This window comes from Leptonychotes weddellii, chromosome 5 (genome assembly GCF_054177405.1).
Source record: "Leptonychotes weddellii isolate Sample4059 chromosome 5, ASM5417740v2, whole genome shotgun sequence".
NCBI classification, from domain to species: domain Eukaryota; kingdom Metazoa; phylum Chordata; class Mammalia; order Carnivora; family Phocidae; genus Leptonychotes; species Leptonychotes weddellii.
In genome coordinates this window covers 8,777,799-8,804,402 of record NC_138373.1, presented here as the reverse complement: position 1 = coordinate 8,804,402, position 26,604 = coordinate 8,777,799, and the positions used below count along the sequence as shown (strand labels likewise).

At 50.5% G+C, this 26,604-nt stretch overlaps 2 protein-coding genes across 3 annotated transcripts in view; one reads left to right on the top strand and one right to left on the bottom strand.

Moving 5' to 3' along the window:
• Positions 1-19,777, top strand: part of BAZ1B (bromodomain adjacent to zinc finger domain 1B) — a 71,426-nt gene extending 51,649 nt beyond the window's left edge. For both annotated transcript variants that reach the window (XM_081819486.1, XM_081819485.1), the window contains 8 exons: positions 2,278-2,460; positions 10,594-10,741; positions 11,798-11,945; positions 13,722-13,837; positions 16,173-16,318; positions 17,462-17,565; positions 17,874-18,246; positions 18,760-19,777. In XM_081819486.1, the coding sequence (XP_081675612.1) occupies positions 2,278-2,460; positions 10,594-10,741; positions 11,798-11,945; positions 13,722-13,837; positions 16,173-16,318; positions 17,462-17,565; positions 17,874-18,231 (1,203 nt within the window). In that variant the 3' untranslated portion in view covers positions 18,232-18,246; positions 18,760-19,777. The remainder of the gene's footprint in view (positions 1-2,277; positions 2,461-10,593; positions 10,742-11,797; positions 11,946-13,721; positions 13,838-16,172; positions 16,319-17,461; positions 17,566-17,873; positions 18,247-18,759) is intronic.
• A 3,936-nt stretch (positions 19,778-23,713) lies between these two features.
• FZD9 (frizzled class receptor 9) lies at positions 23,714-25,949 on the bottom strand. The gene has a single exon (XM_006743879.3). It carries the CDS (start codon positions 25,867-25,869, stop codon positions 24,067-24,069), a length of 1,803 nt encoding a protein of 600 aa, XP_006743942.2. The 5' UTR covers positions 25,870-25,949; the 3' UTR covers positions 23,714-24,066.
• Positions 25,950-26,604: the final 655 nt, after the last annotated feature.

Genomic DNA, 26,604 nt, shown 5'->3' with positions numbered 1-26,604 from the left:
TCCCGCATCGGGCTCCCTGCTCGGCAGGGTGTCTGCTTCTCCCTCTGACCCTCTTCCCTCTTGTGCTGTCTCTCACTCTCTCTCTCAAATAAATAAAATCTTAAAAAAAAAAAAAAAAAAAACTTAAAAAAAAAAAAGAAAATACTAAAATGCTTTTTACTGATTTTAAATAAAATCCATGTAACTCCAAAGATACTAATAATTGTGGGTCTTTTCAAATTATTCATATGTGTTACAGCATGTGTGTTAGTCATGTGTTTTTTTGAGCAGTTGCATCTTTTTTCTCAATTTGTAAATACATTCCATTTCTTTAAGTCTTTATATCGCTTTGGGATACATAAAATAACCCATAGAGTTGATAGGATAAATCTTTTACTGTAAGACTTTTGTATTTCTATTTCTTTGCTATTAGAATTAGCATATTATATATGCATCTTATATATGTAGCTTTCTCTTTCTCCTTTTTAATTTTTATTATTTTTTTTGAGTAATCTCAGTACCCACTGTGGGGCTCAAACTCACAATCCTGAGATCCAGAGTCACGTGCTCTACCAACTGAGCCAGCCAGGCACCCCAGCCTTTTTTTAAATTAGTCTGGTTATCTCTGTCAAATAAATAAATAAATAAAATCTAAAAAAAAAGGGGGAGCGCCTGGGTGGCTCAGTCGTTAAGCGTCTGCCTTCGGCTCGAGTCATGATCTCAGGATCCTGGGATCGAGCCCCACATCGGGCTCCCTGCTCTGTGGGAGGCCTGCTTCTCTTTCTACCACTCGCCCTGCTTGTGTTCCCTCTATCGCTGTGTCTTTCTCTGTCAAATAAAATCTAAAAAAAAAAAAAGTGGTTATGAATTCATGGTACATTTTGTGGGAAAAAGGATTTAAATATCTTTATTGTTCTAATGATTTTTTTAAGATTTTTTTATTGGGGCGCCTGGGTGGCTCAGTCGTTGAGCATCTGCCTTCGGCTCAGGTCATGATCCCAGGGTCCTGGGATCGAGTCCCGCATGGGGCTCCCTGCTCAGCGGGAAGCCTGCTTCTCCCTCTCCCACTCCCTCTGCTTGTGTCCCTGCTCTCGCTGTGTCTCTCTCTGTCAAATAAATAAATAAAAAATCTTTAAAAAAAAAAAAAGATTTTTTAATTTATTTAATTGACAGAGAGAGACACAGCGAGAGAGGGAACACAAGCAGGGCGAGTGGGAGAGGGAGAAGCAGGCTTCCCGCTGAGCAGGGAGCCCCATGCGGGCCTCGATCCCAGGACCCTGGGATTATGACCTGAGCCAAAGGCAGATGCTTAACAACTGAGCCACCCAGGTACCCCTATTCTAGTGATTTTTTAAATAATTATTCAACACTAATTATTTTGCCAGTTTCAAATACAATATTTACTTTTTTGTTTATTTTGCAAATATTAGTCAATTGCCTACTTTGTGCCAAACCCAGGCTCACACCTTGCTAACATTGGATTATCATCATTCTTTGTTTTTCTTTATAGTTATAAAATGGTATTTTTTAAATTGACATGTTTTGCATGACTGAGAAGGTAGCGTTCACTCAAGAGTGTGACTTGGATCAAAGTGATTTTGCTTCTGTCCTTATCCATAAAATAAATGTGAGGCTTAGATGACATCAAGTATGGAAAGTGTATTACCTGGCTTATAGTTTGTAAGCCAGTGGGTCAGTAAATGTTTATTTTCCTTCTCAGTTTTTCTTTGCCTTGAGACTGTAGTTTGCACATAGTAAACACCCAGTTGCTGAGTGAATGAATGAGCTCCCTAACTTCCTTAATTAAGTAGAGCAAGTTTCAGCATCCCATGGGTCCCATTGCTGGGTAAATGGAGGTAGTCAGCTGCTTTTAAAGGTATAAACCACCCATTGAACTGAGGACCAAGGCAAATTCATGTTGTGTGACCCATTTGGGGCCCAGATTGATTTGAATTTAGTCAAGGATAGTCTCTTTTTTTTTTTTAAGCAGACAACATGCGTTATTTTGAGTAAATACAGAATTTTACTACCACATGTGGGGAGGGGTTAGCTTCAGTAAAAGGCCTTTACCTCCTAGGCAAACCCCCAGTGAAGTTGCTTTTGGATAAACTTTCCCAGTGACACTGAAACTGGTGGGGAGCTGCCACTGAACATGCTTAAAATTAGCTTCCCCCTACAACCCACATCAAGTAAGAGTAGTTACACAGAGATGACCAGAGTCGGGGTGTGGGGAGGGGAGGATAGTCTCCTGTCATCTTGGCCTTTCATTCATTCTCTTGTTTTCGTCATTTCCTGTAGGTGATCTCATTAGAGAAACTGAAGGATTTTGGTGAGTGTGTTATTGCCCTACAAGCCAGTGTCATAAAGAAGTTTCTCCAAGGCTTCATGGCTCCCAAGCAAAAGAGAAGAAAACTCCAAAGTGAAGATTCAGCAAAGACGGAAGAGGTGGATGAAGAGAAGAAACTGGCAGAGGAAGCAAAGGTATTTTGTTCATGAAGATGTGGTTTCGTAACTGTAGGAGAGTGGATCTGATTTTAAAATAGTCTAACCTAGTGCTTTTACCTTCTGTAAAGCACTGTTCCCTGAGCCAGTGTTCCATTTTTCTCACTTCTGCTAAATGTTGTGGCTTTCAAACTGGTCTGTGGAGCACAGTTGGATAAAGTCTCACAGTGCTCCCATCCCCTTTTACCAGGGCTGTGATTGATTTTTAAAAGGTGGTAGTGGTTTTTAAATTGTTAAAAATGGTGGTAAAATACACATAAGGAACAATGTAGCATCTTAACCATTTTTATGTTCTGTGTTGTTAAGTACATTCACAGTGTTGTGCACCTGTCACCACCATCCATCTCCAGAGCCTTCTTATCTTCCCAAACTGTAACTATGCCCACTAAAGACTACCCATTTCACTGTCTCCTCAACCCCTGGCAATCCGCACTTTATTTCTGTGTCTATGGATTCAACTGCTCTGAGTATTATTACATAGAAGTGGAATCACAATATCTGTCCTTTTTTTTTTTTTTAAGCGAGAGCAGGAACACAAGCAGGGGGAATGGGAGAGGGAGAAGCAGGCTTCTTGCCAAGCAGGAAGCCCAATGTGGGACTCGATCCCAGGACACTGGGATCATGACCTGAGCCGAAGGCAGACGCTTAACGACTGAGCCACCCAGGCGCCCACAATATCTGTCCTTTTGTGACTGGTTTATTTAACTTAGCATAATGTTTTCCTTTGTTAAAAAAATTTTTTTGTTAACATATAATGAATTATTTGTTTCAGGGGTACAGGTCTGTGATTCATCAGTCTTACACAATTCATAGCACTCACCATAGTACATACCCTCCCTGGTGTCCATCACCCAGCCACCCCATCCCTCCACCCCCTTCCACTCCAGCAACCCTCAGTTTTTTTGTTTTTTTTTTTTGCAAGAGAGAGAATGAGAGAGAGCACGAGAGGGAGGAGGGTCAGAGGGAGAAGCAGACTCCCTGCCGAGCAGGGAGCCCGATGTGGGACTCGATCCCGGGACTCCAGGACCATGACCTGAGCTGAAGGCAGTCGCTTAACCAACTGAGCCACCCAGGCGCCCCAGCAACCCTCAGTTTGTTTCCTGAGATTAAGAGTCTCTTAATGGATTATAGCATAATGTTTTCAGAGCTCATCTATGTTGTGTTATGTGCCAGAATTTCCCTTTAAGACTGAGTAATACGCCATTCTGTGTATATACCACATTCTGTATTCATCTGGCGATGCACTCACTTCCACCTTTTGGCATTGTGGGTATGCTGCTATGGACTTTTAAGAGTTTGTTGGAGCGTCTAACCGGGGAGTCCAGCTGTATACCCTTGACCGAAGGACGATCCTGATCTGTCAGAGAAGGTTGTCCTCTATGGCCAGGTGCACACCCTCAGCAGGGCCGCACAGTGAGGGAGGGAGGAGACAGCCATCTAACCAGCCACACCAGCCAGAGTCATCCTGGAGAACAGTGGGATGACAGATATTAGGTCCAGATGGCCCTCACGTCCAGTAATGCTGCTGGGAACACGGGCATACAACTGTCTGTTGCAGTTCTTTCAGTTCTTTTGGCTATATACCTAGAAGTTGAATAGCTGCATCATATAGTAATTCTGTTTAACTTTTTCAAGAAATGCCTTGTTTTCCACAGCCTTGCACCATTTTACATGCCCACCGGTGGTGCACAGGGTTCTCATTTCTCCACATCCTTGCCAATGCCTGTTATGGTCTGTTTCTGTGATTGCAGTCATCCTGATAGGTCTGTTTCTGTGATTGCAGTCATCCTGATGGGTGTGAAGTGATAGCTCGTGGTTTTGATTTGCATTTCCCTAATAATTAGTGGTGAACAATGTACTTGTTGGCCATTTGTGTTCTTTGGGGAATGTGTCTTTGAGTCCTTTAGCTGTCTTTTAATTGGATTATGTGTTTTTTGTCATTGAGTTTTGTAGGTTCTTTATATGTTCTGGGTGTTAATCCATTATCGGATGTATGATTTCCAAATATATTCTTCCATCCTGTGAGCTGCCTTTTCATTCTGTTGATGCCATCCTTTGATGCACAAAAGTTTTCAGGTTTGATGAAGTTTGCCTTACCTGTTTTTTCTTCTGTTGCTTCTGCTGTCGGTGTCATATCCAGGAGATCATTGCCAAATTTAGCGTCACAAATCCAGTTTCCTTCCCCTCTGTTTTCTTCTACAGGTCTTAGAATTTAAGCTTTTACATTTAAATCTTTGATCCATTTTGGGGCGCCTGGGTGGCTCAGTTGGTTAAGCAACTGCCTTCGGCTCAGGTCATGATCCTGGAGACCCGTGATCGAGTCCTGCATCGGGCTCCTTGCTCAGCAGGGAGTCTCCTTCTCCCTCTGACCCTCCCCCTCTCATGCTCTCTCTCTCTATCTCATTCTCTCTCTCAAATAAAAATAAATAAATAAATAAATCTTTGATCCATTTTGAATTATTATTTGTAGACTTAAGGTGTAAGTTCAGTTTTTTGCATGTGGATATCCAGTTTTCTGGTTTAAGTTTTAAAAGTAACATGCTCATTGTAAGTAAATCCAGTGTGAGAGGTAAGTGAAATATGAAACAACTCCCATCCTAGTTTTGCTCCCCAGGATTATCAGTCTTCAGTATTTGGTGTGTTTTTTGTATGCACACGAAGATAGTTTTATTGGAATTTTACAGAATGGAATCATCTGTGTCATGTTCTGCAGTCTCTTATCCATCAACATATTCTGTCTGTCTCCCTGCTTTCAGTCCATTATAGATCTACGTGATACCGTGTTTTCTCAGCGCATTAATTCCTTACTGATGAACTTTATGTCGTCTCTGGTTTGTCTTTATTAGAATAGTTAGCAGCTCCATTTTTTTCTGTTTTGTCTATTAGCTTTCTACTTAAGATTACTTACAAAGAAAAGAATTTGAAACCACTACATTAAGGGAAACATCCCAGGCATTATCCCATAGAATACTTCCCTTTGTGTTTGATTTCTCTCTCCCCCTTCCGTACTTCCTTCTTTTCGAAACCAGCTGGTAAAGACTTGTCTTGGGCAGTCCTGTGGTGGGTCCGGAGGTTGTAGTGATGAGTAGAAGCCAGAAGTCCTTGCCCTCCAGGAGTCCTGTTGGAGTGGGAGGGATGGTTGTGGTGGAGTGACGAGAAAAGGTCCTGACGAGAAAGTGCAGGACTCAGCCTACCTGTGAGGGACACCTAGGGCAAAGTAGGGAAAACTCCCCAAAGGAGTAGATGTGTCAGCTGGGGTTTGAAGAATAAATAGGAGTTAATCCAGTCATGGAAGGGGGCATAGGCCTGGTTGGATTGAACTGAAATTGGCTTTCTCCTCTTTGACAGTTGCTCCTTGTTTTGCCCTCTGAGTTTACACAGAATGAGTTTTCCCTCTAACCTCAGGTATTTGTATACCGTTGTCAAGTTCCCCCATTTCTTTCCAAGGCCAAGGTGATGCATGATGAAAGGAGAGTCCTTCTAGGTGGGAGGGTAAGTGGAGCGGAGAACGAAGATTCAGTAAGATCAAGGTCTGTTCATGTCAGTATCTTTCTGGGATTGGGTTCTCACTTCCTGTGTGCCCCTTTTAATGGCCACCTAGTATGCAGGTCACCTTCCAGATAAAGTCTAAGACATTAGTTTATAGTCTCCTCTGCTAAGTCTCTTCTCGTTAGGCATCAGTTTTAGCCTTGCCAAGTACTGCATGGGTTTTGTTTTTAACTCTGTCCAGAGGAGTCTCTTTCTGGACGTGAGCTTTCCTTGACATTTCCTTACCAGTAACATTTTCTTCTCGTTGGGAAGTAGTGGCCGTAGAACTCTCGTTAAGTTCTTTTTTAGTACTCCTCCCCATAGCAAAGTAACCTCTTTTTAGCTTATCATATGAGACTTCATTCTTAGTTTTGATTGGGGAGGAAAATTTGAGCACTGCAGATTTAACCTTGGGGCCCAGACACATAGTACACAAATGGAAAGCATGGAAGAGTTTCTTGGAAAATCAATTAGGTTGCCTACTAAGTAGTTCAACAATGTTCTTCATTAAAATGGCATTATGCCCTGCCTGCAGTTTCTGACCAAAGGTCAGCTTTGCCACAGCTCTGAAATTTTCCACTGTCCTTTGCTTTGAAGGTTTCCACTGTCCTTTGCTTTGAAGGTTTCCACTTAGCCCAGGCCAGCGTTTTTCGGCGGGCACTAGGTGGTTGCGTGAGTTAGTTAGTATCAGTCTTTAATAAAAGTAGATTGTTGGGCGCCTGGGTGGCTCAGCTGGTTAAGTGACTGCCTTCGGCTCAGGTCATGATCCTGGAGTCCCGGGATCGAGTCCTGCATCGGGCTCCCTGCTCAGCAGGGAGTCTGCTTCTCCCTCTGACCCTCCCCCCTCTCATGCTCTCTCTATCTCATTCTCTCTCTCAAATAAATAAATAAAATCTTGAAAAAAAAGAAAAAATAAATAAATAAAAGTAGATTATTTCTCGAACCCCCTTTTGTAATAGTCCTGATGACTTCAAATATTTAATAATGTATCTCATTTTTTTGTCTTAAGTGGGAAAGACCTTGTGTAATTTGGCAAAATCCTGGGTTCTGTTAGGCTCTTTGTTTACTTTGGATGCATTTGTCCTGACAACCTGATTATCTGATTTTCCACTTTAAATGTTCTTTTGTGGAAGAATATGGTCGGAAGCCTTGTCCTGTCCTTGCAAGATAGGATGTTGTCTTTTTACTGTTAGTAAAGGGATTAATATAGACTTTGCATATAAGCTGGCTTCCCTTTGATTCTGTTATATCCACTTCTACGTAGGGACCACCTTTATTTAAACAAGCTAGAGAATTTGAATTTTTCTTTTTTTTTTTTTTTAAAGATTTTATTTATTTATATGACAGAGAGAGACACAGCGAGAGAGGGAACACAAGCAGGGGGAGTGGGAGAGGGAGAAGCAGGCTCCCCGCAGAGCAGGAAGCCCGATGCGGGACTCAATCCCAGGACCCTGGGATCATGACCGGAGCCAACCAACCGACTGAGCCACCCAGGTGCCCTGAGAATTTGAATTTTTCATCAGAATAATGTGTTTAGCCTCCCAGAAGCATTGTGAGACATAGGATTTTACCGGATACCACCAGTGTTGAATGTCAAAACTTAGTTGCCACTGTTCATCTGTTCCTAAAAACTGTGTCTTTAAAAAACAAAAAAATCCAGTGTCTTTGAATATTGTGTGGGGTTTTTGTTTTAATGTGCTGGACTGTTCGGAATTTTTTTTTCCAGTGGTAGGAAACCAGGATGGTCTTTCAAATCTTTTTTTTTTTTTTTTTTTAAACTAGGGTTTTGGGTTTTTTTTTTTTAAGATTTATTTATTTATTTATTTGACAGAGAGAGAACACAAGCAGGGGGAGTGGGAGAGGGAGAAGCAGGCTTCCCGCCGAGCAGGGAGCCCGATGCGGGGCTCGATCCCAGGACCCCGGGATCATGACCTGAGCCGAAGGCAGACGCTTAACGACTGAGCCACCCAGGCGCCCCGGTCTTTCAAATCTTGAGTGCCTAATGTTTTGCCCTCAAAATTAGAGGTTGGTTGGACTCTAGGCTGGTCTAGGTGGATAACTTTGTGGGTTTAACAGGATGCTAGTGATTATCCGGTATCTCTAATGTCAAGAGCATCGGTATTGGGGATCTGGAGATGTGAAGGAGACCTGGTCCCAAATTGCTGTGAGACCTTGGGCAAAAATAATAAATGAAGGTTATACAAATGTTCATAGCAGTATTATTTATGATAGCCAAAAAATGGAAACAACCATTTTTTCCATCATCTGATGAATGGGTAAACAAAATGTAATTAATTGATCCATACAATGGAAGAATATTCAGCAATTAAAATGGAATAAAGTACTATTACATGCTACTATGTGGATGGCCCTAGAAAAATTATGCTCCAAGAAGCCACACGTTATATATGAAATGTCCAGAAGAAGAAAATCTCTAGACCAAAAGTAGATTAGTGGTTGCCTAGGGCTGGGGAAGTGGTAGTTTAGGGTGGGGAATAGGGAGTGACTACTAGTTGGGGGTACAAGGTTTCTTTTTGGGGTGATGAAAATGTTCTCATTAAGATTATGTTGATAGTTGTACAGCTCTGCAAATATATGTAAACCATTATTTTCTTTACACGTGAACTTAAATTATATCTCAATCTGTATTAAAATGAGGTTAAGCTTATTTCTAAGATCTTTCAGGGTTGTTTTTTTTTTAAAGATTTATTTATTTGAGAGAGAGTGTGAGTGTAGAGGGAGGGGCAGAGGGAGAGAGAATCTCAAGCAGACTCTGCGCTGAGCCTGACCTGGGCTTGATCTCATGACCCTGAGATCATGACCTGAGCTGAAACCAAGAGTTGAATGCTTAACCTCCTGAGCCACCCAGGTGCCCCAGGTTGTTGTTTTTTTTTTGTTTTTTGTTTTTGTTTTTGTTTTTAATGAGGCCAGATGCCCTACTGAGTGCTCAAATCTTAAAATTTATAGGAAATAAGTAAAAGGCAGTACTGTACTATCTGCTGATAGGACTTTTTCCTGACTACTTGTGTGTGTCTGAGTGTCCACTAGAGGACAGCAAAGCTCATATTAGCCATTTTCAGCCTTTTCCCAGTTCTTTTTAGGGGCTGAACCTAAAATTCTTAAATTTATATTCCACGGGCGCCTGGGTGGCTCAGTCGTTAAGCGTCTGCCTTCAGCTCAGGTCATGGTCCCAGGGTCCTGGGATTGAGCCCCGCATCGTGCTCCCTGCTCAGCGGGAAGCCTGCTTCTCCCTCTCCCATTCCCCCTGCTTGTGTTCCCTCTCTCGCTGTGTCTCTGTCAAAAAATAAATAAAATCTTAAAAAAAATTTATATTCCATTGACAGGATGTTGGTTGTTAGCGCAATAAGAGGACCTGTGCGGTAGCTATATGTCAGCTCTCCACTGCCCTTCGGGAGAAGGTCAGCGAGGCAAGCTGTGGTTGTGGACCTCACAGTTTACGGAGGAGCTCTTGAGTGGGGAGGAAGGCAGCTGTGCTGTATTTTGAGGACAGTTGTTGAAATAGCTGCAGTGGAGGTTGGAGTAAGGAATGGGTCAGATTCCACTAGAGCTTTAGCAGCTTCTCATTTTTGTTGTGTTTATATTACATATTCTTGTTATTTATGAAATTACACACACAGGGCTCTCTGTGGTTCTCTGTTTCCGTAAGAAAGAGAAAGGGCAGCCTTTGTTCCCCTCTCTCAACCTTCCCACCACAGCTTCAGAAGTAGCTCAACTACAGACAGGCATTTGTCTGTGCAGATGCTTACCTAATCATTTAGGCAAGAAATACTTTGAAGACCTAAAAAAAACACATTTGACTTAATGAAACAGTAATACAATTAAGTGAATTATTCTAAAATGGCATTTCTGTTTTTCCTTAGAATGTCTGTTTTATAGGAGTGAGGGTTGTGTTTTATCATTGAAATTCCTGATTGTATTTTCCCCCATCCTAACTGTGTTTTCTGTGGGTAATTCTGAATTAATTTGCATTTTCTGATGATGGGAGGAGGCAGTGTCTATTAAGCTGAGAGTAACTGCCCAGAAAGAAGTCAGCCTGAGCCCTGGCCCTCTGAAATTTTCACTTAGTTAGAAGTTGGTGATAAAGTCAAGAGGAATGCTTTGTATCAGTACTTAATATTTTTAAGTGTTGTTGAATGCTATATAGATAGTATTTACTGTAATATCCAGGCCCTGTAGTCTGGGATTGTGGCACATAATCTTATTAACCAAAATTGTGTTAGCTCAGGACATGGTTGCACGCTAGCATTTCCATAAATGTTAAATGATACTGAATTTTTAAGTGGATTTCACTGGAAGAGATGGGTCTCTGATCATCCCCCACCCCTGCATTAATTCTCTGTGTAACTTTTGGCAAGTTTTTTCACTCTTCAGAGCCTTGATTTCTGCTGTAAAATAAATGGGTGACGGTGGAGAAGCTCTAGGAGGTAAACGTACTCAGCATTCTCTCGCCTCTTCTGTTCCTAGTGCTCTCAGTGCATACTCTGCCAGTATTATGTGAAAAATCTACATGTCATGTCCTTGAGGTCATTGTAGTAATGCTGACCTGGTTTGGTCTCTGTTTAGGTTGCATCTGCTCTGGAAAAATGGAAGACAGCAATACGTGAAGCTCAGACTTTTTCCAGAATGCATGTTCTACTTGGGATGCTTGATGCCTGTATCAAGTGGGATATGTCAGCAGAAAATGCTCGATGCAAAGTTTGTCGAAAGAAAGGTATATTTAGATCAGTGTTGCTTATCTGAGTGTAGTAGGGACTAGGATTTCCATTCCAAAGATATTTCCTCCGCTGAAGAATTCTGTGCACACAGCTTTGAAGTATAGTGGGACAGATTTTACCTTCCTCTGGAGGTCTGTAAAATGCTACTCTTTTAAATAACATGACAGTAAATCAGAGCAAGCCCTTTGTTCCTCAGGTTTGAGTATAAGAGCAGTTTATCTCTCCAGTCTTTAAATTTTCTACAGGGAACACATTAACCTAAAATTTTAAATCTCTTTTATCATCTCCCGGAGTTTTTAGTCATCCACGAAGTAAGACGTCTGCCAGCAGAGGGCAGTATTTGCAGACTGGGAGGAATACTCCGCTTTGGGCCCTCTGCCACTGAGTCCTACAGAGCAAGGCATTTGGGGCTCTTTAATGGTCACAGCTCTTAGAGCCCGTGTAAAAGGAACTTCATGACTAATAGCCCTCAAGCGATTGACTTCTCAGTGGCTAACGTTATTTTGTGAAGTAGGTTAGGATTTAATTCCCAAGGATAGAAAGACCTGTGAAAAATCTATCAGTTGCTCTAAATGCTGAAGTTTCAGAATGAAGGTCGGAGAGAGAAATGACCATGTGAGGTTGGTTCCGTGCATTTTTGACACCGAGTGGTTTAAGAGAACCGAATCATATAGGAGTTGGGAAGCGTTGGGGGTCGAGGAAGAGGATGGGCAGGAAATGTAATACTTCATGTGGGATTCATCTCTTAGTTTGAGATGAACAGCCACCTTTCCTGCTACGACTTGGTTTTTGCTGCTACTTTGTAAATGTTTTAACTGTCCTCCCTAGGCCGAGCTAGATTTGGGGGTTTAAGTCAGAAGACCTGAGTCTTAAATTACCAGTAGCCTAGTTTATGCTACATTTCTGATCAGAAATGACTGTATTTAAAAAGAAAGTGATAACACTATGTTTGCTCCCCCATGCTGTTAGTCGAGGGTGAGTGGCTCTTTGTTACGGGCTTGCGGACCGTTGCCATGCTCCCAACAATGCTGTACAAGTTTTTCTCTTTGCAGGTGAGGATGACAAACTGATCTTGTGTGATGAATGTAATAAAGCCTTCCACCTGTTCTGTCTGAGGCCAGCCCTCTACGAGGTCCCAGACGGCGAGTGGCAGTGCCCTGCTTGCCAGCCTGCGACCGCCAGGCGCAACTCCCGTGGCAGGTGAGAATTTCTTCTCTCAAAACAAATAAGTGAAATGGTTGTTACAGTTAAGTTTTAGTTACTCAAACGGAATGATTCTAAGGAGTTTTAAGTTCATCTTTTGCGTACGGAGCCTGATCATTGGGGTTACTTAAGTAGGAGCTCAGAGGGCTCTGATTTCATTTTAGCTTGATGTTGACATTCCTGGTTTTCACTACCAGACATGTTCTGTATCTTCTGGATCATACCTTCTCAGATAACAGTTTATCTCCCTTTGCCTTAACGCTTCTACTTTGCCCTCTTCTGAATTACGTCTGCAACCACCCCCTGCTCAGAGTCCTGAAACTCATGACCTTCCTTACCCATACCTGTTGTTTTCCTTCTTTATCATGATTAGAACTCTGGGGTCAACTTGGACATCTTCCTCTCCCTCGTGCTCAGTTCATTTACGTCAGTTCCGTGTCCAGACATCTCATGAGTCAGTCTCCTACTGCCCCTCTCTGTGGTCCCTGCTGTCAGTTGACCCTCTTCCATCTCTCCTCTGAGCTCCTTCGGTGGCTTCTCAACTCCTTAACTCATGGTCTTGCCCCTCCTGTTCATCCAGCTTTGGTGTGGATACCAGAATGGTTTATGTAAGGCATAAAGATAAGTTCGTGTCACTATCCTAAAACTTAAGTCTTTCCATTGCCTCTAGAATAAAGTCCAAACTCCCTGGCCTGATTTTTGAGACTCTTAGACAATACCGGTCTGTTTTTATGAGCCCTTATTCCCATGTTGTGTGCTTGGTGCAGGCTGTTGACTGGGTATCCTTGTCTGCTGGGCTTTCCTCCTCGCTGGGAATATTCCCTCTCCCCAGAACTGAGGGAACTGACTACAGCCTATCTAAAATTTCACTGCTTGTTTGAGATGTTGTTTTTATATTCTTAGGGTTAATTCTTCCTCTCTGTGTTCCAACCAAGTGTCCAATCTCTCAGTCTTTTGGTGCATCTTGCCTCTATGGTTAGTCTACATGTTGACTGTCTTCCCATGAGATTGTTAGTACCCTGAGGGTAGAGGTGGTGCTTTGTTCTTCACCCTGATCCCAATAAGGCCTTGTGAAGAGGATATGCCTAATATTTGCCAAGTTAATGCCATTGTTTTCCACATTGCAGTTTGAGGTGGTCAAAGGGCAGCTTATAGGTGCTCTGGTTTGGTCTCTGAGAGGGCAGAGCTGTTTGACCCTGACCCCATCTAACAGCATTACTCAGTTATTTCTCACTCCGCTCCCGCTGCACTTAGAGCCAAGTAAGGCACACTACCCTGAAATGGCGGGGCTTTGGACCAGCTGTTCTGAGCTGGGATTACCATTGCTTTGATGTTATGGTCATCTGTAAGCTGTTCTACTCCTAGAAGAGGACCGTCAAGGTGGAGTAACACCTGTCCAGGCTGTTTATCCTTTCAGTCCACCCCAGAGTTGGGAACAGCTTTTAATATCTGAAATGTTACATTTTCTGGGTGATTTCGTGAGAAAAAAGGAATGAATAGGTTTTGTATTGTTTTATGTGAGGAGAGGTGGGGTTGTATTTTGATCTTGATTTCTGTTGCTATTGGTGTCTTATCCAAAGCATTTGGGGCCTGTTGGAGGAGGCCTGCTTAGGCTTTCATGCTGTTGCCCGTGTCCTAGCCTCGATTCAGGCTCCCTGCCCTCAGTCATCTCATCTACCCAGTCTGTGAAGAGGATCCCCGTGGGCCTTCATTCTTTCTTAGGACCACTTTGGCCTAGACCCGCGTTCCCTACATCTGTTTCCCTCCCCACAGAAATTACACCGAAGAGTCTGCCTCTGAGGACAGTGAAGATGATGAGAGTGATGAAGAGGATGAGGAGGAGGAGGAGGAAGAGGAGGAGGAGGATTATGAGGTGGCTGGTCTGCGATGTAAGTATTCAGTTTGCCTTTGTAGTTCACCTCACAGTTTTCCAAGCTGCCCTGGGAAAGACTGGGTTGGCAGTAGCCACCCACCCACCCAGCATTGCCGTCGGGCCATCATCTTTCTCTCCATCTTTTGGCTGTGGGGTGACTCCACTGCCGTGATTTTTGAAGGGATTTTCAAGGTGCCATGTAACCACCTTCCTAGTGGGAGTTGGATGGCTTGGTCTTAAGAACATCAGCCCTATGTAGATCCATTTGGTCCGACATTTAGTGGAATTCAAGACTCCAGGTGTGTTTATGACGAGTCTGCTGGTTCGAGCCTCTCAGTGTATGGGGACAGTGGGGACCATGGGTAAGGAAGGCCAAGGCTCACTGTCCTCTCCTAACAGTGGTTTTGGCTGTGCTGCAGTGTTGCTTTCAGAGAAGTGATTTTTCCTCTGGTCACGTGATTTTCTCATCATAGTGTGCAAACTAGCTTTGCTAGTTTGAAAAGAGAAGACTAGTTTTTTCATGGCTTAGGGTGGTTGTTAGGAAGGTTCAGATCTGTTTTTGACTAGATGCCAATGGGGGATTTTGGGGGGGGCTCTTCCTTTACACTTAACCGCATTGACTCTCACTCTTTAACAGCCATTTTTCATGAGGCATTTTCATGGTTAAACCTAAAGCTCTGCAGTCTAGCGTTTTACAGCTTCCTCCAAGGGTATATATATCCAAAATATACCCTTCTTTATAGATTAGTAGAAAAGAGACCACAGATCAAGATTTTGATGAGCTTTTGAAGAGATGGTACAGTTCCCAAGATCACAGCACTCTGAGCGTTTAGACCTTGGTGTAAGGAGTCTGAGAAGATGCTTGGCATGACCAGTTTTACAGGAGGGGTGCTGCTAAAACCTGAGGGGTTTGGGTGTGTACGCCTGTCCCCATCTTTCCAATCTTGCAGGGCTCTCATTTGGAATACCTTAATTTCTCTCGTTCCTACAGAGCTCCTTTTATTTGTTCACTAGGCATGATTTCCCAGTTGTCCAGGGTCAGAACACAAGTAGTCCCTTAACCCCAGATTATGAAGAGACTTCGTCTGCTAGCTGGAGAATATGATTGGGACGCAGGGTTGTCAGGGAATAGATTGTGAATGTGACAGTGTACTCATTTTGTTTATTTTCAGAGTAGTGATAGCTTTCCACTTGCAACTTACTGTTTTCTTTCCAAAAAAATTGTTCTGTCCAGCTTTCTAGGGTCTTATCTGCCAAAGGGGTCTGGGAAGTATTGGTATCTGAGAACCCTTTGTCTACTCCACCTTTTAGGCCACCAAAGATGTGTTCCCTAGTTCCCAACTCAAGGCCCTGGGTTGGTGGCCGTCTCTAGCATTTTGAGTTTCATCCTTGGTGTCAGTTTCTTATTCTTTCTTCCAAGCCTGGTCTTGAGCTTAGAGATCTTAAAATAGCCAATGAAAGGTTATCAGAGTCTAGAAGTAGAATATGAAACATTGTTTAGTGATTCTTTGTGTCATTGGCTCTGTATACCCTTGTCTCTGTCCAAATGTCACCTCCCTACTTTGAAGGGAAAATGTGTTCAGTGGAGAAGCTCTGAGCTAATCCTAATGGAGCATCACTCCCTGAGGACGTATTGAGAAATATTGGTTTGTCTGACATCGAGCACCCGTTGTCAACCTGAGACACGGGTCATCTTGGGGGCCTTTGTATTCCTTATTCTCCTTTTGGGGGTCCTGGGCAGGGCTCTTATGGAAGTGGCCTGGCCCATTGTTTGGTTTTCAGAAATGCAAGAAAGCAGGACTGGGGCAGGCCTTTAAATTGGATTCACTGAGGAAGACTTCGAGTAGATAACAGCTTTTCTCCCAGAAGATTGTGGTGGTGAGCATAGGATTATTTGGGGGAACTAGGAGGCGAGAACTGTCCTACAGTCAGATTCCATCTCACATGCAAGGACACACACTCACAGGCCAAGCTTGGGCTCTGGGAATTCCAGGCAGACCTATTAGCAAACGGCCTCTCCTCCAGAGTGAGTCAGCTTGCCATTGACTCCCTTCAGAGGCCTTGTTCCTAGGAGTAGCTGTGAACAGAGCGGGGACAGAGAGTAGCCATTCTGAAGGAACTGGCCTTCGGAAGAGATTCTTAGAAGGTCTTTGGCAGTTGATGAAAGGTATCCATTCATCTGCTTCTCTACCTTTAAAGCGTCATGTCTGATAGGGCAGGAGAGCAAGAGCAAGAGCAACTTATGAGCAAAGGGAGCTGTTGCTCTGCTCGACCAGATGCTCTCCCCATCCCGTAGGCATGCTCCCTTCATCCTCCGTTGTTCAGCTCTGAATCCATATTTTCTATTATAGTGAGACCTCGAAAGACCGTCCGGGGCAAGCAGGGTGTCATCCCCGCTGCGGCGAGGCCAGGCCGCCGGCCAGGTAAGAAGCCGCATCCCACCAGGAAGTCTCGGCCAAAGGCGCCACCTGTGGACGACGCGGAGGTTGAAGAGCTGGTGAGTGATTTCGCCTCCTCGCTGTACCCGTCGTTTCTCAGCCCCCACTCCAGCGTCAGGAATCCATCGGGCAACAGGTGGGGGCCCCTCCCCCCTCCCTTTGGAGGCTGATGCGGCAGTTGGGTGGGCCTGTAGGCAGACAGAGGCCACGGGCCCCCCAGGAGCAGCTATGTCCGGCATTCCCCTGCTGTGGCCTGCAAACTTCGTCTCCTCCAGTTAAGAGGCAGCCCATGACTTGTTAAGGATTTTAAAATAGTATCCATGTGTCTCCAGTGGCTCGGAGGGGCTGGGTCTCCGTTGTGGGAATGCCAGCAATGTCGGAGCCTCAGTCACTCCCGGGTCTTTTGCCCACAGTTGTTGTGGGAGGGGTGTTATCCTCCCCTCTGCTCCTCAACCAATGTAATTTTAGTGGTTTTCCTTAGATTTCACTTGAGCTTTAAAGAACAGTCAGAGGCTCTTGAAAACGTACTTACTTTGGCAGAGCAGATTGGGGTTGGGGGGCATAAAGCAAACCATTAGGGAGCTCGGGGGCAATGCGAGATCCTTCTGCTGGCCCAGCCCTAACTAACCCTTCAAGCCTGGGGCTCCGACTGCTGTGAGTGACAGTGGCAATGGCTCCCTGGAGGGGACGCCCACCCTCCCCAGCCACTTAGCTCCCACATGCTTGCAGCAGGAGGGCCTGGGAGAGGAATCGTACCTCTTGCTTTTCTTCCTCAGAGCCCCCAACCCCCCGAGAATGGGCTGCCAGTGGTCCCCGTAACCCGTGCGGGTCTCCGCGGTGGCTCGTTTATACCCCTCCCGGTGGGCACGTGATCCCGGGTCCATCTGCGCTCCGGTGCGCTGGTGACAGTGGCCTCTCTGGCCGACCTCTAGCGGGACCGCTGTAACGGCAGCTGCTGCCTGCCCTGGGCTGCTTTGATCCGCGTCCGCCAGGGAGGGGCCGACGGGCTGATGGGAAGAGGTCTGCCCCGCTGAGCATGCCCCCTGACTGGAATGTCAGATGACTTTGACTGTCTCTGCTCCAAGAAGATGGTTGAGCTTTTTGTTTTTGTTTTTGTTTTCTTTTCAAAGGATATATACGTTTTCTGTTCTGTCCACTCTTCTCTCGGACCTGTAATAACATGTCTCTTTCTTTGGTGCCAGGTACTTCAGACCAAGCGGAGCTCCCGGAGGCAGAGCCTCGAGTTGCAGAAGTGTGAAGAGATCCTCCACAAGATTGTGAAGTACCGCTTCAGCTGGCCCTTCAGGTGGGCTTTGTGTCCTCAGGCCCCGGGGAGCAGGACCGGCCTGGTGGGTGCTCCGAGCATGCAGCCAGCCAGCTGGCTGGGGCCGCGCTGAGTGGAGGTCGTATGGACGACCCTGATCCTTCCTTTAGGACATGTCTGAGTGTGGGGGGCATTCCTTCCCAGACCGGTAGAGACAGCATTTGGTCCTAGGTGAACACACCTCTTCTCTGCCTGCCCGCTGGCTGATCTCAGCAGGGGTGGGCGTTCCGGGAACGGTGGTCCGAAAACAAGGTTTCGCGCTCTGATCTCCATTTGGTTCTTCTCCACAGGGAGCCCGTGACCAGAGATGAGGCTGAGGATTACTATGACATCATCACCCACCCCATGGACTTCCAGACAATGCAGAACAAATGTTCCTGTGGGAGCTACCGCTCTGTGCAGGAGTTTCTTACTGACATGAAGCAAGTGTTTACCAATGCTGAGCTTTACAACTGCCGAGGCAGCCATGTGCTGAACTGCACGGTGAAGACAGAACAGTGTCTGGTGGCTCTGTTGCATAAACACCTTCCTGGCCACCCGTATGTCCGCAGGAAACGCAAGAAGTTTCCCGATCGGCTTGCTGAAGATGAAGGGGACAGTGAGTCAGAGCCCGTTGGACAGTCGAGGGGACGAAGGCAGAAGAAGTAGAGAGGCAGGGCCCTGGTAAGGGAGCTGAGGTGGGGGGGGGGGAACGGAGAGAGCCGGGGAGGGTGGGAGGGAGCGAGAGAGGAAGATGGAGAAGAATGTGGAAGGGAGGAGATCACAGGGAGTCCAGAAATGCCCGTCATCCCAAGCTTGTGCTGCCTTGCCCAGCTCTCCAGAGGGCCCTAAGCAGGCAGAGCTCCTTGGAGAGCCTACTCTTGGGCTGGTGGTCTCTGCCTAGAGATACTGTGGGCGGTAGGTGGCCTCAACCCTGCTGAGTGTTTCCAGGGAGAGGCCAAGGGTGCGGCTTTCTCGTGGGCCCCCATCCTTTAACTTTCTTTCCTGCGGCCCCTCCCGCTTTGGCCACCACGACAGTGCCAAGCCTCTGGTCTCCAGGGGAGGGATTACTGTATTACATGGAAGGATCGGGGTAATCAGGCCAGTGGGGAGGCGGTGTTGATTTTTTTACTCTCCATTTACACCCAGTCTTGTGTCTTGAAGCCCGTCCTCTGTCTCTCCCTGCCTCTCCCTCAGGTGATGGTAGCAGTGAGGGCCATACCGCATTCTGTATTCACCAGCATCACGAGACACTCGTGCTCTTTTGAGTTGCTCTTGGCAGAGTAAAAGGACATGTCCTGGAGCCATTCCTGAATACCCCTCCCCTTCTTTGTGACCGCTCTCTCCCCTCTCCCGCCCCACCTCACCCCTTCCAAATCAAAAACAAAAAAACTGAAAAAAAAAAAAAACCCTACAAAACCCACAAAGAACCTAAGGCACTTCACTTAGAGACTGGAGTCCTGCTTATAATCATGCATATAACCTTTACTTGGATGGATCTGGCCAGAGGGGTGTTGGAGCCCAGCCCACCCACATACCAGACACAAGCTCTTAGGGGAGCAGAAGAAAAGCAGGAAGAATTTAAATGTTTAATTTTTTTAAATTGACTTTTCTAGTTATTAAAAGTTGCTTGTTTCAGCAGTGGTATTGTATAAAGAACATCTTGTAAAATATTTCTGTCATCTTGCTTTGGCACATGTACAGTACAGTTTATATGAGAACGTGTTTGCTTTACTTTGCCCCGTCGCCTCCCTCAGCCCATCCTCTTGCCGTCAGAGAAGCGGGGTTGGAGGCTCAGCAGGGCAAGCGGGGGGACCTGGCGGGGTCGGGCACGTCCCTCTGCCTGCCCTGGCGGCCGTTTCTGCCTCCTCCATCTCCAGCCGCCTCCTCCCTCCTCCCGAGCCTGTTCTGGCCTCGGACGCAGACGCGGAGCTCCCGGAGCAGCTGAATCTCACAGGGGTCCGTGTCCGTGCGGGGCAGGGGGCGGAGTCTGGCCCTAGTAGTTCTAGTTAGGCAGAACCTCGTAGTCTTCTCTCCCTTTTTTGGCAGATTTTGATAAAAATGCAAGACAGGGTTTAATTTTCTTTTCTGTCAGCTTTGAATTTAGAAAATGTGAGCACCTCAGCTCTTCTGTACCTATTTAAGTTAAGGGAAAACTTGTCCACCAGGGGATTGCAGCTCCTAGAACTTGAGAATAAAGCCTCTTAATACGGAACTTCAAGGTGTGGTCCTGTCTCGCGCCCGCCTGCCCTGCCCGGAGACTGGGGATTTGCTCCAGTGGCTGCTGGATAGGTTTACTGTCCCTTCTCCCCCAGCTTCGGGCTTAGCACTGCCGCTCCGGTTCCACAGTCCCGGCCACCAACACCGTGCCCTGCCTCGTACCCTAGAGCCAGTCTGGTCTTGTTCGCGGAATCCTGTGTTCCCACTTCAGTGACACCTGAACTGTTGTTTTTTTTTTTTTTTTATTGTCTTTAAGGAGGAAGGGCCCCATTAAAGGGTAAACTTGTAATAAATTGGAATTTCAAATAAACATTATGTACTTGTGTTTATAAAGAAGAAACGGTTCTGGCGAATCTTTCTTTGTGCTCTTGGGGGAGGGAGGGGATCGTGCAGTCCTGAGTGCTGGTACTGCTGTTGGGGGCAGTTGTCCTTCAGGAGCAAGAGGATCCCTGAAGTGTGACCTTCAGCTTCTCCTGGCCTTGGCCCTAAGCCCCCTCTCTCCCTCCAAATTTTCATTAGAATTCTAGGAATTCGGGGAAAATATTCTTAAAGGCTTCACTGTGGGAATTTGTATAGTGCTTGAGGACTTAATTTTGGGGCAACTCCTGGCGTTTTAAAACAGCTCAAGGAGAATTTCGAACATGTAGCACAAAAAGAGTGAAAACAATGAATTCCCATGTACTGTGCTTCAGCAATTCCACCACACAGCCAGTCTTACTTACGCCTTCGTGTTTTTTATGCTGGCAGTTTTTAAAGTCCGGGTGCTTGATCGGAGTAGGTCACTGCCAGGTGGCCACCCGCTTACAGAATTCAGAGATGTTGCAGAGCCCACGGTGTGGTCCCATCTACCGAGAGGGAACTTCGGCTCCCAGACCACCCGAACCCGGGGCGGCAGTGATTGAAACGGGAAGAAATCTGAAGAGAACCTGGAGCCCTGGGTGCGGGTTCTGCCCCAGCTGCTCTGTGGCCTTGCTGAGTGTGGGCCTGGGGTGGGGTGGGGAGCCGCCTGCCCGGAGGTCCGCCCCAATGTGGCCAGCGCTCCGGCTCTGGGCAAGGGAACTGTACGACCTCCGAGCATTTCCTAGACGGTCACAGCCGGACACGGGGGCCCGGCCACGTCCGTGAAGTCATGTTCCCCAGTGGGTTTCTTAGGGTACCTGAGGGTGGCGCCCGCGGGCATGCACCCTGGTCTTGTTAAACCATCGGCCTCCCTGCCAAGGGTGGGACCTTAGGGGAGCCACCGGACTTGGGCTGACGCCTGCAAACAGGAACGAGAACATTCTCCCGAGGACAGGCACCGCTCCTGGGATTCAGCGGAGCCCTCCCTCTAGCCCTGCCTGCGCTGCCGCCTCCTCAGACCCGGGCTCTGGGGAGGCTCTGGAAATTGGTCAGGGGTGGCAGTGAGCCGGGGCCTGCATTGCCCGGGAGCCAGGGCGTCCTCACGCAGGGCACTGAGAATCCCAAGCCGGGCAGGAGGAGAGGGCCCGGATTGCAAGATGCTTCTAGAACTGCCCAGGCCCGGGGCCTTTCGCCAGGCTGCGGCCAAGAGCAGGCAGGCAGAGCAGGTACTGACACCCCTTTGGGGGGACCTGCTCCGTCTGACCGCGGACTCCTGGGAACTTCGAACCGTTTCCTCGGACCTAACACCGAGGTCAGGGCTAAGAAGTTCCCTGGCCTCAGGCTTCCCATGCACAAGCTCAGCCGCGGAGGAGCGGAGCCCGCGTGGACGTGAGCAGCGCACAGATGTGCCGCCGGGGCCGGGGGCACCCCGTGCACAGGCCAGCAGGTGTTGGGTTCTGGAATTTCCTTTGGGGGGCTGGGGGGCGGGGAGGCCCCGCTGAGGGAGGGGTTTCCCTGGACGAACCCGCCCTGGGTTCTAACACCTGCCGTCCCGATGGAATCCGTGGTGTGGCGGAAGTCACAAAGGCTCTGGAGGCCGCAGGCTGCCTGGCCGTGTGTGATCTCCAGCCAGCAAGCTCTCCACACTTCCCCTGTCTGTGAAATGGGGAGAGAAGGGTCAAGTGGAAGGCTTCTGGAAAAGGTCTCTAATAAACGTTTCCTTCTTCCTTCTCCCCCAGGGTCTGGGACTTTTCTGGTGTCCCCCAGTGCTGAGAAGCCACCGGCAGAGCCCCTCACCGCCCACCTCTCCCCTCCCAGTTGTTCTGGAAGCTCAAATCTTGTTTCCACCTGGCGGGACCTAGCTGACTGCGCCCCTCCCTGACCACTGCCTGGCAAGGGACAGGGGTGGACTGGTGCCGCTCCTGATGCTCAGCGTCCCCTCCATCCTTTGCCCATACACATGTCACCTGCCTTTCTCTTCCCCAGTCTCCAGAATCCTCTCCTTTTGCTCCCACCGCCCCTGCCCTGAGCGCAGCTCAATGCAGCCCCTGCCCCCGCCCCCCGCCCCCTTCCGACCCGGGCCCCCATCACCTTCAACAAGCGCAATCTCTCAGTCAAGGACCCTCACGGGGGGAGTGACAAGGTGTCAGGGTCACTTGGCTTCACCGACTAAAAAAGGCCAGAGGCCTTCCTGCATGCTCCCTGAGGGGAAAGGCTTTGGGGGGGCTGGGGGGACAGGCCGTGCAGGAAATGCATGAGCACAGGTGGCTGGCTGCAGAGCTCCCCCGGGGGGCGGGGCGGTCCTTGCGGGGAAGGACAGTCCTCAACTCTGCTCAGCTCCCGATGGGAATTTGACACCGCCTGTTTGATCTTCAGTTGGTGTCTTTCTCGCCCGCTGAGACCACTGGTTGGTGCAGGGCACAGAGCTCTGGCCTGAGAGGCCCTGGCTTTGGGAACTCAGCCCTACTACTGATAGGAAGCAGTCGACCCTGGGCCCCCCCGAGGCTCTGAGGCGAGGCTAGACCCTTGGGGCCTCCTGGCAGTGACATTGAGTGCTGGCTCTGCGCATCATGCACCCAGGGCCAGTGGCGCAGGCCCTCACCTGGCTGAAGTCACAGTGGCTGGAGCAGAGGCCAACATGGGCCTCTGGGGTCTGAGCCCCCACCCCCAGCCCAAGCTGATGGGGTCTCCGTGGGAGGGCCACACACTCCTTAACAGTGGGCAGAGATGGCGCAGGTCCCCACGGCCTTGGGCTTCCCCGGCGCACACATACACACGTACCTTGTCCTGGGCCCTGGCACACGAGTGTGCAAGGTGCCCTGGAGCAGCCGTGTGCACTCCCCTGCACCTGCCCCATTTCTCACCGCAGCTCTCCACACCGCAAATCCTTCCACAGCCTTCGGAGCTGGGGGCCCAGTTCCCACTAGACTCCAGGGCTCCCCATGTCCCCTGTCTGGGCTGCCCAAGATGCCCACATACCAGTCCGGCCCCATCTCCACTCCCCCCAGATTGCTGAGGGGAGGCGGTGGGGTGCCCTGACTAGGACCCCAGGGAGTGAGGTGAACGCCGGCAGTCCTGGCAGGCAATGAGGACAGTCACTCCAGCCTCAGCCCTCAGGCCCCGGGAAGGGACAGCGGGACACGCCCACCCGAGACAGCAGGAGCAGGTCCTAAGGCTCCGAGGGAAACTTGGAGACAGGTCGGCGCCCTCACTTCTCATACGAGTGAAGAAAGCAGTCCTACCCACACCCCCCAGACAGGCTAGAGTCCCCAAGGCCACGGGTGTCCTTCCAGGGATTCCCGGAGCGGCCCGGCCGGCATCCCAGGCACACTTTGCGAAGCGGGAGCTCAGGACTCAGGCAAAGGTGCAAAGACAGGCGAGAGGGGAAAACACACGCACACGCACACGCGGGGACCTCTGCAGAAACAGCTGCTCCCCAGGGACGCCCTCCTGACCGGGGGGCGGGGGGGAGCCAGAGATCGGGGGCCGGCGCATGAGGCCAGCACCCACCCCGCTCTGCCCACCAGGGAGACTCCCGCAGGGCCCCCACCCTCCTACCTTCCCCCTTCTCGGCCCACAGAGGACTCGGCGGTGCCACACGGGGGGGTTTATTCCAGTCACAGCTTCCAGAGAAACTCAAACAATAAATTACATCATTAAATAAACTCCCTGCTGGACCACGCCCTCTTCTGCCCCTCCTCCTCGCCGCATGCTCCCCCAGGACCCCGTGGGGACCTGGCCAGGCCCACCCCCTGCACTAGGCCGCAGGGGAGTGAGCCTCACTGGGTCCCGGCAATCGAGGTGGCAGGAGAGCCTCCCTGCCCTGGTCCTCGGCCCCTCGCACTCACTTGCCTGACCTTGACAGCTGGGCAGCTGCTAGTCAGCTGTCTCCTCCGGAGGGGGGGCCTGGAGGGGGCAACAGCCGCCCCGCGCAGGCCTGTGTCCCTAGAGGTGCGTGGGGTTCTCCAGAGAAGGGTCCGTCTTAGTCATGTGCAAGACCACGGTGGGGGCCTTGTAGTGGCAGTGGGTGCCACGGCCGTAGCCCCCGGGCGCCCGGCAGGCCTTTGCCCGGGCCCGGCCAGCTCCCATCTTGCGGTGGCACAGGCTCTGCCAGGTCTGGAAAGTCTTGGAGCTCCATACCCAGACGCCGCTGGTGATGCCCACCACCAGCGACATGAAGATTTTGAGCATGAAGACAGCCACGGTGGGCACCGAGCCCCCTGGCAGCGAGCAGTCCCTCCGGCCGCCGGGCATGCTGGCTGCCGAGCAGGGCTGCTCTGTGGCCCGAAGGCGCCAGAAGTCCATGTTGAGGCGTTCATAGACGTAGCACACGATGACGCAGGTGGCAGGCACCGTGTAGAGGATGGAGAAGACCCCAATCTTGACCATGAGCTTCTCCAGCTTCTCCGTGTTGGTGCCGCCTGTCTTCATGATCTTGCGGATGTGGAAGAGGGCCACGAAGCCCGTCAGGAGGAAGCTGGTGCCCAGCACCAGGTAGCAGGAGAGGGGCACCAGCACGAAGCCCGTCAGTGCAGCCGCATCCATGCTGGCCACGTAGCAGAGCCCCGTGAGCTCGTCCCCGGCCACCTTGCGCAGCGTCAGGATGACGATGGTCTTGAGGGCCGGCAGGCCCCAGGCCGCCATGTGGAAGTAGCTGCCATGGGCCTCGATGGCCTCGTGGCCCCACTTCTTGCCGGCCGCCAGGAACCAGGTGAGGGTCAGCACCACCCACCACAGCGAGCTGGCCATGCCGAAGTAGTAGAGCAGCAGGAAGACGAGGGTGCAGCCCGTGTTCTCCAGCCCCTCCTGGATCACGTAGAGCGCGCCCGCCTCCTGGTCGCAGGCCACGCTCTGGGCGCCGGCCACCGCGCGGATGAGGAAGGCCAGCGAGTAGACGTTGTAGCACATGGACAGGAAGATGATGGGGCGCTCGGGGTACTGGAAGCGGTGGGGCTCCAGCAGGAAGGTGAGCACGGTGAAGGCCGTGGAGAAGAAGCACAGCGCCGACCACACGGCCATCCAGACGAGCGCGAAGTCCTTGTCGCGCCGCGACCAGAACACCTCGACGCCGGGCCCGCAGCGCGGCGCGCACGAGCGGCTCTTCTCCACGTACTGGAACTTCTCCGGGTTCTCGCAGGTGCCGCCGCCGCCGCCGCCGCCGCCGCCGCCGCCTCCCCCCGGGCCCGAGGCGGGGTCGCCGGGGGGCCGCGCGGGCCGGGGCGCCACGGGCAGCATGCCCAGGCCCTTGTGGGGCTCGGCGGGGCCGGCCGTGGCGTTCTCGGGCGCCTCCATGCAGAGCGCGTGCGGGTCGTTGCGCGTGGGCAGCCGGGCGCAGTCCAGCGAGTCGGGCCAGCCGAAGTTGAACTGCTCCATGATGGGCGCGCAGCGCAGGCGCGCCTGCTCGCACATGGGCCGGCAGGCGGGGATGGGCGTCGAGACCTGGTCGGTGCACATGGGCGCGTACAGCGAGCACAGGAAGAAGCGCAGGTGGCTGTGGCAGCCGTACTGCACGAGCGGCGCGAACTCGGCCAGCTCCGCGGCCGCCTCGCCCTGCGACGTGTGGCCCAGCAGGTTGGGCATGCGGGTCAGGTTGTAGCCGATGCCGCGGCACATGGGGATCTCCACCGCCTGGCAGGGCGCCGGCCCGCGCCCGCGCTCCGGGTCGAAACGGCCGATCTCCAGCGCCGCGCCGCCCGCCGCCAGCAGCTGCCACAGCAGCAGCGCCCGGCGGAGCGGCGGCACGGCCATCCCGGGCGGCCCCGGCCGAGGGCGGGAGGGCGGCCCCGGCTCACTCGGGCCGCGCCGTCTGGCGCCCCCGTGCCCGCCCGCCACGTCGCGGGGCGCGGGCCATCGCCCAGCCGCCCGCGTGCGTTCGGGCGCCCCGGCAGCGCGCAGGGAAGCCGCCCGAGGGAGAGGAGGCGCCGAGCCCGCCGAGCGGCCGCCGCCGCTGCCACTCGAGCGGCCGCGGAGCCAGAGCCGGCGCCGCCTCCCGGGGCCGCCGCTACAAACCTCGGGGCGGGGCGCCGGGCGGACACGCCCAGGGGCGGGCCCTCCGCGCGCCGGGCACGCCCCTCCCCCCGCCGGGCTTTAAAGGCGCCGCGTCTCCCCGCCGCGCCGCGGCATCCGCGTGGGCGCGATCCGCCGGGGCGGGGTGCAGGTGCGCCCGGGGCCGGAGCGCTCACACTCGGTGCTTCCCCTTCCCTTGTTGCCCCACGCTCCCCGCGACAAGACCGCCGGAAGATTCTTCTGCCCTTCATCCCCGGTCGCCTCTCTTTACCCCAGGCGGCAGACCCATTTTTGAGTCCTCCACGCGTTGCGAAGCCTCGGCCTTGTACTCAGTGACAGTTCAAGTGCAGCCTGCGACTTCACCAGTTGTATGCGACTTTGGGCTCTTCTCCCTCGGCCTCTGTTTCCTTTCCTACAAAACGGGCAGACAGTCTCGTGAAAACAAGCAACTTATTTGTTGCATGCGTCCTGCTTATC

What these genes read in the sequence shown, in the direction of transcription:
- FZD9 (XM_006743879.3), bottom strand. Translation starts at nt 25,869, where the DNA reads ATGGCCGTGCCGCCGCTCCGCCGGGCGCTGCTGCTGTGGCAGCTGCTG.